Consider the following 12095-nt stretch of genomic DNA (forward strand, 5'->3'; position numbering starts at 1 on the left):
CGGGTAAATATTTACATATCTTTATTCATAAATACATTTGATAAAAAATAAATTGTTAATTTTATCACATCAATGTGCAATAAGGCATGCGCTTCGAAGTACCAGTTAAATTAAAAGTATTTTTTAAAAAGCGAGTTAAAGAATCTTTAATAATTAATAATTAATTATCAATAACAAGCCATCTGTCCGTCATCTTCTCAATCTGCTTGGTCGAGATCGGGTTTCGGAGCCGGATTTTAACTTCCAGTTTTCCTCCGCTAGCTTTCCTTCCATTCATCAACTGCAATTATTTTAATTAATTAATAATTTACTAATTTATTGGTCAATTAATTTATCAATAAGTACCGGAAATGAATCATGCAAAATACACTGGGTTTCCAGTGGCTGCAATTTGACAGTAACGGTACCGAGCAGACTGTCGCTTCTTAGAAAACCTCTGTAATAAAACAATAATTTAATTAAATAAAATAAAGTTAATTAAGAAATCGTACCTGGGGTGGAGGCAACACATCAAAGGATTTGTTGAGCATCTGTAAATTAATATATCCTAGTCTACATGGATAATTTTACTGATCATAGATAAAAATAAAGAGCAAGAGTGTAACTAATTATCTAAACTGTCAAGCAGGAAAATTTTCCCTATCAAAAAAATCCTCTATGGATTCCCATGCAACCCCTTGGATTTTTTCGATAGGCTGATGTTCAATTAAATAATTGTTAATTTTTACCCTTTGGACCAGACTTGGCACTTCAATGCGTGCCGTTTAAAAGCGCGCTGACACTGTCGTGACGATCTGTCAACACTTCCGGTCAGTGTAAAAGTTGAATCATACTCGGGAGTACTCGTGTTGCGAACTGTTGGAGTTCTGTCCGTCGGCGGACGTTCTGGCGGGTAAGGAAACTCGTAGATGACGTAACTGTCAGCTTCTTTTGGATAATTGACTCCGCGGATTATGGAAATTTCCAGGTCGCTGTCAGTCAAATCCGTGCAGCTCCTAAATTTTTTAAAAAATCATTTTAATCAGGACTTTAAGTGGGGGTTGATTGGAGAAAAAAAATTAATTACTGGACGATGGCATAAGTTTTTGATTCGTAGTGATGTTGGGGTGGCGGTAGTCCGTCTCGACGACGAACGCGCAGCATGTCGACGTCTCTGCTGTAACCCAGAGCCATGCGCTCCCATCTGTTGTAACCGGGAACGTCACCTAGAGCTTTTGCGTGGTCGCGAGTGGCCAGACAAACTTTTCTGTGTTTAATCAACTGCTTTTCCAGATTGTCGTAGATCTCCTGGTCGGTTCCGGTGATTTCCCCGGGCTGGCAGTCGTCGGAAGACACCAGAGCGAAGCTGTCACTAGACGAGGCGTCGATGGCTCCGTGGAGTTCCTCTTTAGCGAGTGGGGACAGAGGAAGTGATTTCAAGTCCACGGGCAATCCGCAAGTACTCGCTTGCAGCAGAGGATCTATTCCCTTTGCTTGTCTCAAGTAATCTCGCGCCAGCTCCAGGTCGCCGTCTTTTTTGGCCATCAGCGCCGCGCGCTTCAACTCCGCCTGGCGTTTCTGCAAAAATAGCGTTTGCTTCTGCGCCCGGGTGGTCGTGGGCTTCTGGCCACGTGGTGGTGCCGTGGGTTTATTGTCCTCACCTGGACTGGTCTCAGCTTTCTCTGGAATTTTAGGTCTAGGAGCTGCTGGAGCCACTGCCGGCGCTACCAGAGCTGGAGTATTCAATACGATGGGAGGAAATCCCGGAGGAACTGGTAGCTCATCAACAGGAATAGGTTTCCCTCGGGCATGGAGTTTGATAGCGTCCTCATACTGCTTGCAGATACGTCCATATCTGCGTGCCTTTGACGAGTTTCCCTCTTCCTCGGCAGCTGTCTTAGTACGGCGATAAACTTCCAATCTTTCCTTCAGCGCTCCTTCGATACCTTCGCCAGTGACAGCGGCTGCTGGTTCTTCAGCCGCTTCCTGAGTTTCGCTCTCTTCCTTAGCGACGCTCTGGTCACTGACCTCCACAGCCGTAGCAGCCGGTGCTGGTGGTAAGTCCGGCGTCGACGGCATATCAGATAAATCGACAGGTTCTCCAGCTGTCAATGCTGCTATCACTTCATCAAATCGTTTCGCTATTTTAATATATTTCACTGCTTCTTCTAACTGCCCAGACTTTTTCCACGCAACTGCTGCTATTTTGTATTCCTGCTGGCGTTTTTTTAATAAATTTAATTTTTCTTCATCAACTGGCACTGGTTCAGTTGCTTGAGCTGGTTCTGGCTCTGGTACAGGTTCAGGTTCTGGTACAGGCTCTGGTTCAACAACTGGTTCTGGTTCTGGTGCATCAGGACTTGAATTTTCCAGTGGAATTCCTTGAGTATCAGATTCCCCTAAACATCAGATTGCTTATCATTTTACTTTATATTTTAAATATTAAATATAAAACGTTGGATATAAATAGATATTAAATATACCTTGGTCAGCATTTGTGTCTTGAGATACTTGAGTTGCTGATCGCGGAAGCAAAGGCGGCATATCTGCTTCGTTGACATTTCTACCAGCTTTAGCGTCGCGTAACATTCCTTGAAGCGTTTTAACACCGCGATTATAACGCCTCGCTTTTGACGTGTCGTTATTATTCTTCGCTTTTGTCTCCGCTTGTTTGTACAACTCCAGCCTTTCTTCCAAGAGTTTTATTAATTCTTCGGAACCGGCACTGGCCGCTGCTGGACTTTCTTCTTTATCTTCTTTGTCTTCTGGTGATCCGTCATCGCCCATTATTGCGTCAAGTTCATTCTAATAAAGAAAACCAACCAGTGATTCATCATCATCATCATCATCATCATCATCATCATTATGATCAATAAATAAAATAATTAGTTACCAATAATTCAGGATCGTCATCATCACCAGACAGTTCTTCATCATCACCAATTTCTTTGAACTCCAGATCCAAGTTCATTGGCTCCACTGGAGGTTTTGGTGCTGAAATAATATATGATATATATTTAGAAATTTATATCAAAGAAATTTAGAAACAAACCTGGACGTCTAGGCCGCGGGTTGTCACCCATCATCAGCTGATGTAATTCGGCTTCCAAATCTCCATCATCATCGTCATCAGCTCCCATCGTGGGGTCAAGACCTCCCAGAAAATCAATTCCCAGCTAAAAAATAATAAATTACAATAAAAAAACTCGAAATCACAAAGAAAACAAAATGACTGACGTTATGCGATGTAATAATTTTTGAATTTTTTTAAAAGCGGTAAATTATTCAAAAAAAAATATTTTAAAAAATTGCACTAGTAGTTTTTTTAATTTTCTACATGTGCATTTTTTTAGTTTTTTTCTAATTGAGTTTTTGGAAAAAAAATCAAAAAACTGTTAATTGTCTAAGTCTAGGAATGAGTGTAAATGTAGCAGACAGACAAATTTAAAATTAACAATAAATAGACTAAATAATTAATAAAATAAAATTTTTAAAAATTGCACTGATAGATTTTTAAATTTTCTAGTTGTGCATTTTTTTTTAAATTTTATTTTTTTAAATATTTACTCACTTTATTAATAATTTTAAATTTGTCTCCACTACATTCACACTTATCACTGACGTTATCCGATGTAATAATTTTTGAATTTTTCTAAAAGCGATAAATTATTCCAAAAAAAATATTTTAAAAAATTGCACCAATAGTTTTTAAAATTTTCTACATATGCATTTTTTTCTAATTGAGTTTTTGAAAAAAAAATCAAAAAATTGTTAATTATCATGATCCTGAAGTTAGCAGACATTTAAAAATTTTTGAATTTTCGTTTTTCAATAAATCAATTGCAAAAAAATAATATAAAAATATGCGCATGTAGAAAATTTTAAAAACTACAGGTGCAATTTTTTCAAATATTTTTTTTTAATGTTTTATCATCTAAAAAAAAATCCAAAAATTATTAGACATCTGCTAACTTCAGTATCTTTAATTGTCTAAGTCTAGGAATGAGTGTGAATGTAGCAGACAGACAAATTTCAAATTATAAATAAATTGAGTAAATAATTAAAAAAATAAAATTTAAAAAAATTGCAGATAGTTTTTAAAATTTTCCACATCTGCATTTTTTTAAAATTTAATTTTTTTTAATTATTTACTCAGTTTATTTATAATTTTAAATTCATCTGACGTCTGCTACATTCACACTCATCACTGACGTTATCCGATGCAATAACTTTTAAATTTTTTTAAAAGCCATAAATTATTCCAAAAAAAATATTTCAAAAAATTCCACCAGTAGATTTTCAAATTTTCTACATGCGCATTTTTTTATTTTTTCACTAATTGACTTTTTCCAAAACAAAATCCAAAATTCTAAATTTCCACCTCTGGATAAAAAAACTAAATGACAAAAAAAATAAATACCGGATTATTAGTCCGTGGCCGCTTATTTTCTTTCTTTTTCCCAAACATTTTTCTCAAATCATGAATTACTTCCAAAAAAAATGGTGAGTAAAATCAACGCAGTTAAAATATTTATAAACTATCATGTCATTTATCAGTTAAATTACGTCACCATCAACATAAAACCTCATGTTTGTTTTCAACTGGACTTCATCCTCATGCTCATGTTGATTTCCATTCTCTTCTCATAAAAATGAATTTTCATTGGCACAAAAATACTGCCGCGCCTAATCAATTACCCCGATTTTCTTACTCTATACCTCATTTCCTCTCTTTCCAACCTCAAATCAATCATCTCCAAGAGCAAGAGAGACATCTACATGTCCCAGAGTGACTGCGACAACTCGAGTTTCGAAGGCAACTTCACGTTACTCAGTCATATGATCACGTCTTGTCTTGTCTGCTGATAGAAGGGCGAGTCCAGATACTGATCTCCAGTCGTCCATTTAATTAAATTCTGTCTTGCCAGTTTTTAAATAAAATAATTAATAATGAAGGGTTGCATTTTTAATATCGACAACGGATATCTCGAAGGTTTGTGCCGTGGATTCAAGTGTGGAATTTTACAACAGAGTGATTATCTTAATTTAGTTCAATGCGAAACACTCGAAGGTAAAATTATATTTATTTACTTACTTATTTATAAACCCATTTAAATATTCAAATTTATTAACTTATTTTACTCAAACAGATTTAAAATTACATCTTGCTGGTACTGATTACGGGAGTTTTCTGGCGAACGAGCCTTCGCCATTGGCTGTCAGTGTCATTGATGACAAATTAAGGGAAAAATTAGTAATTGAGTTCCAGCATATGCGTAATCATTCTGTTGAGCCGCTGGCCCAGTTCCTGGACTTTATAACCTACAGTTACATGATTGATAATATTATTTTGCTGATAACTGGAACTTTGCATCAGCGACCGATATCAGAGTTGATTCCCAAGTGTCATCCGCTGGGCAGCTTTGAACAAATGGAAGCTATACATGTTGCTGCTACACCCGCTGAATTGTACAATGCAGTATTAGTTGATACTCCACTTGGTAATTCATTTTATTAATTAATCTAACGATTGAAGTTCACTCCTTTGGGAGTACGCGGTCTCTACCTTCCCCAGATGACACTTTTAATCAAGTGGGTGGACGTTAACTACCGAGTCCATACTCTGGGTCAAACACTTCTACCATCTCAGGAAATAGAGACTCTGGTTGGTGGGCTTGGAAAGGCCCATGTGGTACCAGTTCATGACCAGGTTGCGTCAGGACAAAATGATAAAACGGAACCTCGACACTCATACCCTAAGAAGAATCCTCTCCGTTGATAATCATTCAGATTCTAGACATGCCACCAACACAATCTCTCCCTTATCCGTCACCGTCATGAACCACTCACGTAAATTTACCTCGTCTAAGAATTGGCTAATAAGCAAACATTTAATTAAACAGAACTGACACACTTATAGCCAATTGTTCATGATCCTGAAATTAGCAGACAATTCAAAATTTGTGGATTTTTTTTGAACAATTAAATTTGAAGAAAAAAAAAACTAAAAATATGCACATGTAGAAAATTTAAAAAACTACATGTGCAATTTTTTCAAATATTTTTTTTTCTATGATCCTGAAGTTAGCAGACAATTCAAAATTTTCGGATTTTGTTTACAACAAATCAATTACAAAAAAAATGCACATGTAGAAAATTTTAAAAACTACAGGTGCCATTTTTTCAAATGTTTTTTTTTTTTTAATTTACTGTCTAAAAGAAAATCCAAAAATTATTAGACGTCGGCTAACTTCAGTATCATTTTTTTTTTCTGGTTTATCGTCTAAAAAAAAATCAAAAAATTATTGGACGTCTGCTAACTTCAGTATCATAATTGTTCGAAGATAAATTTATCAGAAATAATTCTGATTCTGGGTACAACTCGTTACCGATATCAGTTACCACGGCTCCGACTCTAGGAAACTTTAAAAAATTGTTATGATACTGAAGTTAGCAAACGTCAAATAATTTTTGGAATTTAAAAAAAATGATAAATTATAAAAAAAAAATATTTTGAAAAATTGCACTTGTAGATTTTTTTATTTTCTACATGTGCATTTTTTTAGTTTTTTTTTTTTTGCAATTGATTTGGTGAAAAAAAATCCAAAAGTTGTTGATTGTCTGCTAACTTCTGGATCATAAATTGTTACGATTACTTATTACATCAGGAACAGATTTAAAAGTATGGGTAAAAAGGGCACTTCTGCCTCTTCTGCGTCCGTCAATGTCTTGACCTGTCTCTAGTGAGGATGAGTATCACTAGAGTCATAGACTGGGGTCAGATTAGAGGACATCTGTCCTCTGATCAAATTAACTTGCATTAGATTTTTATTGAGGCATGAGCTAAATATTGGGATGATTTCAAAATTTTTTTTTTGCAGCTCCGTTTTTCGTCGACTGCATCTCCGAGCAAGATTTGGATGAAATGAATATTGAAATTATAAGAAACACTTTGTACAAAGCGTATTTGGAAGCTTTCTATAACTTTTGTAAGGACATTGGAGGGACTACTGCTGATTCAATGTGCGAAATTCTTGCTTTTGAAGCCGACAGACGTGCTATCATTATAACTATCAATTCATTTGGCACTGAGCTGGGTAAAGATGATCGCGCTAAATTGTACCCCCGTTGCGGGCGTCTTAATCCTGATGGTCTCGCTGCTTTGGCGCGAGCTGACGATTACGAGCAGGTCAAAGCCGTTGCTGAGTATTATGCTGTAGGTTTTTTTTTACTTATTTTTTATTAATTAATTTATTTATTAATTACTTATGTGCTGGTTATTTTAGGAGTACAGTGCACTCTTTGAAGGAGCTGGCAATAATCCTGGAGATAAAACTCTGGAAGATAAATTCTTCGAACATGAGGTAATTTATTTAAATAATTAATTAGTCATTTTTTAAAATTATTGTGGTAATTAAGAGACATGCGATTCGAGTAGTTATGATCTTTGAAAAGGTTCTAATCAGAAAATTTAAAAAAACAGAAAATGGGCGTCTATATTATGAGTAAACGAGAATATTTAATGAGTGAGAATGTAGCAGACATCAGACACATTTAAAATTATTAATAAATAGAGTAAATAATTAATAAAATTAAATTTTAAAAAATGCACATTTACAAAATTTTAAAATTAATCAGTGCATTCTTTAGAAATTTTATTTTTTAAATTTATTTATTTTATTTATTTTGACGCCAATCGGCTGTACACTAATGAAATATAATATGATAAAAAGACATATATAATAGGGTGGGTTGAAAAAAAACTTTTTTTTTGTTTTTCTTAGCATGTTTTTCTTAGAATTTGTACCTTATAAAAAAAAAAAATTTTTCAAGAAAAAAAAAATTTTTGTACTCAACATTTTGAGGTGGCCCACTCGTTTTTAAAATAAATAATTAATTAAACGGGGTAGTTCCAACGAAAAAAATTTTGTTTCGTCCAAAATCGTAGAAAACATCTAATAATTGTCGAATGTGATTTTTTTTACTTCACTTTCATTTTAATTCAAAAGAAAATGCTTTTCGTTTTTGGATTTTTTACTTAAATTACAAAAATAATAGGAAAAAAATTTTTTCAACTTCTGACTTTCAATTAGCTTTCAAGGGGACATCCTACAGATTCTAGAACACCATGTAATTTTTTTCGTTGGGACTACCCCGTTTGATCAATTATTTATTTTAAAAACGAGTGGGCCACCTCAAAATGTTGAGTAAAAAAATTTTTTTTTCTTAAAATTTTTTTTTTTTATAAGGTACAAATTCTACCCCCATGCTAAGAAAAACAAAAAAAAGTTTTTTTTCAACCCACCCTACTCTACATAAAAATAATATTAATGATTATTCGTATTACAAAAGTAACTTCTTGGTACTGGCTGAGAATGAGGCAATTGTATTGCCAAAAAAGTCGATGTCCGAACAATTTCGATTGACTAGTCTTGCTATTCTGTTAAGTGAACCATGAACTACGTAATTTTTATCCGATTTGACAGTGTAGAGTAGTCGAGTTATCCTGAGACCAGGTCTAGGGCTAACAAACCCAAACATTTCAAGTGTTTCCGGTGAGTCTACTAGACTGTTGATAACTTTGTATACAAATGTCAAATCCGCGACTTTCCTTCGGCTTTGCAGGCTGCTTATTTTAAATTTGGAACTAATATCATTGACACTAACTGACACTTAATTATTTATAATTTAAAATTTGTCTGATGTCTGCTACATTCACATTAATAATATTTAATTTTCATGATATTAGATGGTTAGATAACGTCAGCAGAGCTCAAAAAAATTATTTTTTAAATTGTTTAGGTATTGAAAAAAAAAAGTTTTTCATTAAATAGACATTTAGGATTTTAAAAAACGCGCCGTTTTTTATTTTCAATGCGTAAGTAACTTACATTGCAACGGAGATATTCTCTGCTGAAAATAAAAATTCGATGTCGACTGACTTTACACCCATGTAATTAATTATAGATTGGGTTTAAGTATTTTTAAATTTTATTATTTTTTTCGAAAAAGAAAAACCTGTTTCGAGTAATGATTTTTTTTTTCTATAGAAGTTATAAAATTAAATATTTAAATTTCCAAAGAACGGACTAAAATTAACTAGACTTTTTATTCAAAAATAAAAAAATGATAAATAAATAAATAAAAAAAATTTACAGGTGCGTCTGAATGTCCATGCATTTCTTCAACAATTTCATTTCGGAGTATTCTACAGTTATTTAAAACTAAAAGAACAGGAATGCCGCAATATCGTTTGGATTTCTGAGTGCGTTGCCCAGAAGCATCGGGCCAAAATCGACAACTACATACCGATATTCTAAATAAAACAAACCGCACTCATAATTAATTAAAATGTGTACATTAAAGAATAAACTAAAAAAATAATTGAACAAATGACCTCATCTATTAAGCTACTGTTGGCGCCTCCATACATAACGGCGTATATTTTATTATTTAATGAGGAAAATTGTATAGAGTATTAATTAACCGCGAGTTAACTTGTTATTGTCATTAATAATTAATATGTTATAAAGTTATAATTGCATTCCATTCTGAAATCGTGTACCCAAATTAACCTAAATCATATATAAATATATAAAGATATTAATAAATGTATATGTATATGTATATCATACTGTAAGAAAGATAGACATTGATATATAATAAAAAATCCATTACTTTATTTTGCTTAATTAATTACTGAACAAATTTAATTATCAAAAATATATTTTAATTTACGGAATGTTTACTTTAAACTAGATTTTTTTTAGCACCTTTGGTTTTTTTTTATGAGCTTTAGGTTCTAAGATTTGGGGATTCTCTTCCCAAAATTTATCTCCTATTAGGTCGGCAGTTAAAGTTATTACCGTTGGTTTCCATTTACCAGTATCATCAGGTAATAATTTTTTAATTAACGTGGAACCTTTGCGGAATATTTCGGGCTCGTTATTATAATTTATATTGAAGCTATGAAAGAGCAATTCATTCTTGTCACTGCTGGATGTTCCTTCCAGAGCTTCTTGTGCCTAAAAATAATAATTATTAATTATTATTAGCATTATTATTATTATAGAGCAACCATTCTCCATACTTGTTACAGTATGGCCGAAAAGTAACATATTTTAAATCAATTGTTACAAATCATTAGTCAAGGAGGGAAAGTGATCCGAGATACAAAAAAAAGAAAATATTTAAAAATGAGCCAGTGGTAGTGGGGAGAGACGAGTCGCCAAAAAAAAAAGTCTCCATGCCGTAGGCAGGATAATTCATGACTGCCTCGTCTGAAATAAAAAAACCACAAAGATTTCTGTAGTACGTAAATTTATCTTAAATTTCAACGAAGAATTTTTTTTTCAATAACTACTTATTTTTTAATTAAACAAAAGGAAGAATTTTTGGGAAAAAACAGAGTTTTTTTATTGCGCTTTTACCAAAAATTAAAAAATGAATATTTTGTTCATTCCTTCGTTCAAATCCAAGATAAACTTATGTTCTAAAGAAATCTTTTTGGTTTTTTTATTTCAGATGAGGCAGTCATGAGTTATCCTGCCTACGGTATAGAGACTTATTTTTTGAGACGACTCGTCTCTCCCCTCTACTACGGGCTCATTTCTCAATATTTTTTTATGAAAATTTAGCAGAATATTCTTGCAATGATGCTTAATAATGTCAAAAATTTTGTGAATTTTAATAACGAAACTACTCTGAAAAAAAAATCACATCCTCTTTTTTTTTGTATCTCAGACCCGCTACATGATATGATACTGAAGTTAGCAGACGTCTAATAATTTTTGGATTTCATTTTAGACAGTAAATTATAAAAAAAAAAATATTTTAAAAAATTGCACCTGTAGTTTTTTAAATTCTCTACATGTGCATTTTTTTATTTTTTTTTCTGATTGATTTGCTGGAAAAGAAATCCAAAAATTTTTCATTATCTGCTAACTTCAGGATCATTACATGATCCTGAAGTTAGCAGACATTTAACAATTTTTGAATTTTTGTTTTTCAAAAAATCAATTGCAAAAAAATAAAATCAAAATATGCACACGTAGAAAATTTTAAAAACTACAGGTACAACTTTTTCAAATATTTTTTTTTCTATGGTTTATCACCTAAAAAAAATCAAGAAATTATTAGACGTCTGCTAACTTCTGGATCATACCCGTTACCTCTAAAAATATTTTTTTTCTTCGACAGACTGAATAATCTTGAAATTTTTTTAAAAATATATTTTCTGGATAAATATTTTTCATTATAACATACCTGCGCGGGGGTCATATTTTTTTTCTGCACTAGATTCCAGAAACACGTATTGTATAAATTGTTTTCATGAACATCAGCTTGTCGCCATGACAAATAACCTCGTAAATCTTGGTCTAATGCAAAGAGACCGACTCGGCCTCCAAAAGACACCGGATATTTCCGAGGGGTTAAACCAACTTTTGGCCATTGTGACGCGAACGTCCCTGTGAAAGCAGAACATAAGATCGACGCTAATTGGATTGCTGTAAAAAAAAAAAATAAATAAAAATTAATTTAAAAATTTAACTCAACTATCAAATAATTTTTTTACCTTCACGATTGTAAGCTTTGGTTTCTCTTTCAAAAACGAACGAATACTCGTCACTTTGCCCATATGCCAAAACAATATCAGGAAATTCATTCATGACAGCAGCCGCTGACTGATTCATCAGCTCCAGTGCTCGAATGTCATTTGGTTTTGAAAATTTGTGATCATCGGAAAACTTTGAGAAATTTTTGCCGTCTACTCTTACGACGATCCAGGAATTTGGCCACAAAACACTTTCTACTTCGAATTTTCTGTAGTACTCGGACATACTCTCCGCTATTGTTGGAGATGTCTTGAAACTACGATAAATTTTAGTGTTTACTGAGGAAATTACTTTTTTAAATAAAGACTGCATTTTAAAAAAATAATTATTCGATAGCAATCAACAGTGAGTTATTTTTGAGTTCAACACGTGGTTGTTCTTATTAACTTTTTTTATTTTTAGGTTAGAAAATTGTTTGGTAAATACTGACAGCGTTTTCATTTCGCGGGAAAAAAAAATTTGAACTGTCAGATCATGAAAAAATTATGAGTGTAAATGTAG

The 12095-nt window shown here is 33.0% G+C and overlaps 3 protein-coding genes across 4 annotated transcripts; 1 reads left to right on the forward strand and 2 right to left on the reverse strand.

Moving 5' to 3' along the window:
• Nucleotides 1–4: 4 nt before the first annotated feature.
• On the reverse strand, nucleotides 5–4666 carry LOC130664907 (coiled-coil and C2 domain-containing protein 1-like). Of its 2 annotated transcripts, XM_057465094.1 has the most exons (9): nucleotides 4400–4666; nucleotides 3032–3155; nucleotides 2873–2973; nucleotides 2463–2784; nucleotides 1067–2378; nucleotides 729–995; nucleotides 492–530; nucleotides 346–436; nucleotides 5–280 (listed from the first exon to the last, which is right to left on the reverse strand). In XM_057465094.1, the coding sequence occupies exons 1-9, from the start codon at nucleotides 4445–4447 to the stop codon at nucleotides 161–163; spliced, it is 2424 nt and encodes an 807-aa protein (XP_057321077.1). In that variant the 5' UTR covers nucleotides 4448–4666; the 3' UTR covers nucleotides 5–160. The 2 variants fall into 2 exon arrangements, with proteins under 2 accessions (XP_057321077.1, XP_057321086.1); XM_057465103.1 differs by lacking the exon at nucleotides 492–530 and having other exon boundaries at nucleotides 4400–4664.
• A 128-nt stretch (nucleotides 4667–4794) lies between these two features.
• On the forward strand, nucleotides 4795–9661 carry LOC130664919 (V-type proton ATPase subunit d). Its single transcript, XM_057465117.1, has 5 exons — nucleotides 4795–5050; nucleotides 5130–5480; nucleotides 6861–7195; nucleotides 7266–7343; nucleotides 9138–9661. The coding sequence occupies exons 1-5, from the start codon at nucleotides 4930–4932 to the stop codon at nucleotides 9297–9299; spliced, it is 1047 nt and encodes a 348-aa protein (XP_057321100.1). The 5' UTR covers nucleotides 4795–4929; the 3' UTR covers nucleotides 9300–9661.
• A 7-nt stretch (nucleotides 9662–9668) lies between these two features.
• LOC130664926 (probable tRNA(His) guanylyltransferase) lies at nucleotides 9669–12004 on the reverse strand. Its single transcript, XM_057465129.1, has 3 exons — nucleotides 11555–12004; nucleotides 11245–11486; nucleotides 9669–10004 (listed from the first exon to the last, which is right to left on the reverse strand). Exons 1-3 carry the CDS (start codon nucleotides 11904–11906, stop codon nucleotides 9735–9737), a joined length of 864 nt encoding a protein of 287 aa, XP_057321112.1. The 5' UTR covers nucleotides 11907–12004; the 3' UTR covers nucleotides 9669–9734.
• Between the last annotated feature and the right edge of the window lie 91 nt (nucleotides 12005–12095).

This window comes from Microplitis mediator, chromosome 1 (genome assembly GCF_029852145.1).
Source record: "Microplitis mediator isolate UGA2020A chromosome 1, iyMicMedi2.1, whole genome shotgun sequence".
Lineage (NCBI taxonomy): Eukaryota > Metazoa > Arthropoda > Insecta > Hymenoptera > Braconidae > Microplitis > Microplitis mediator.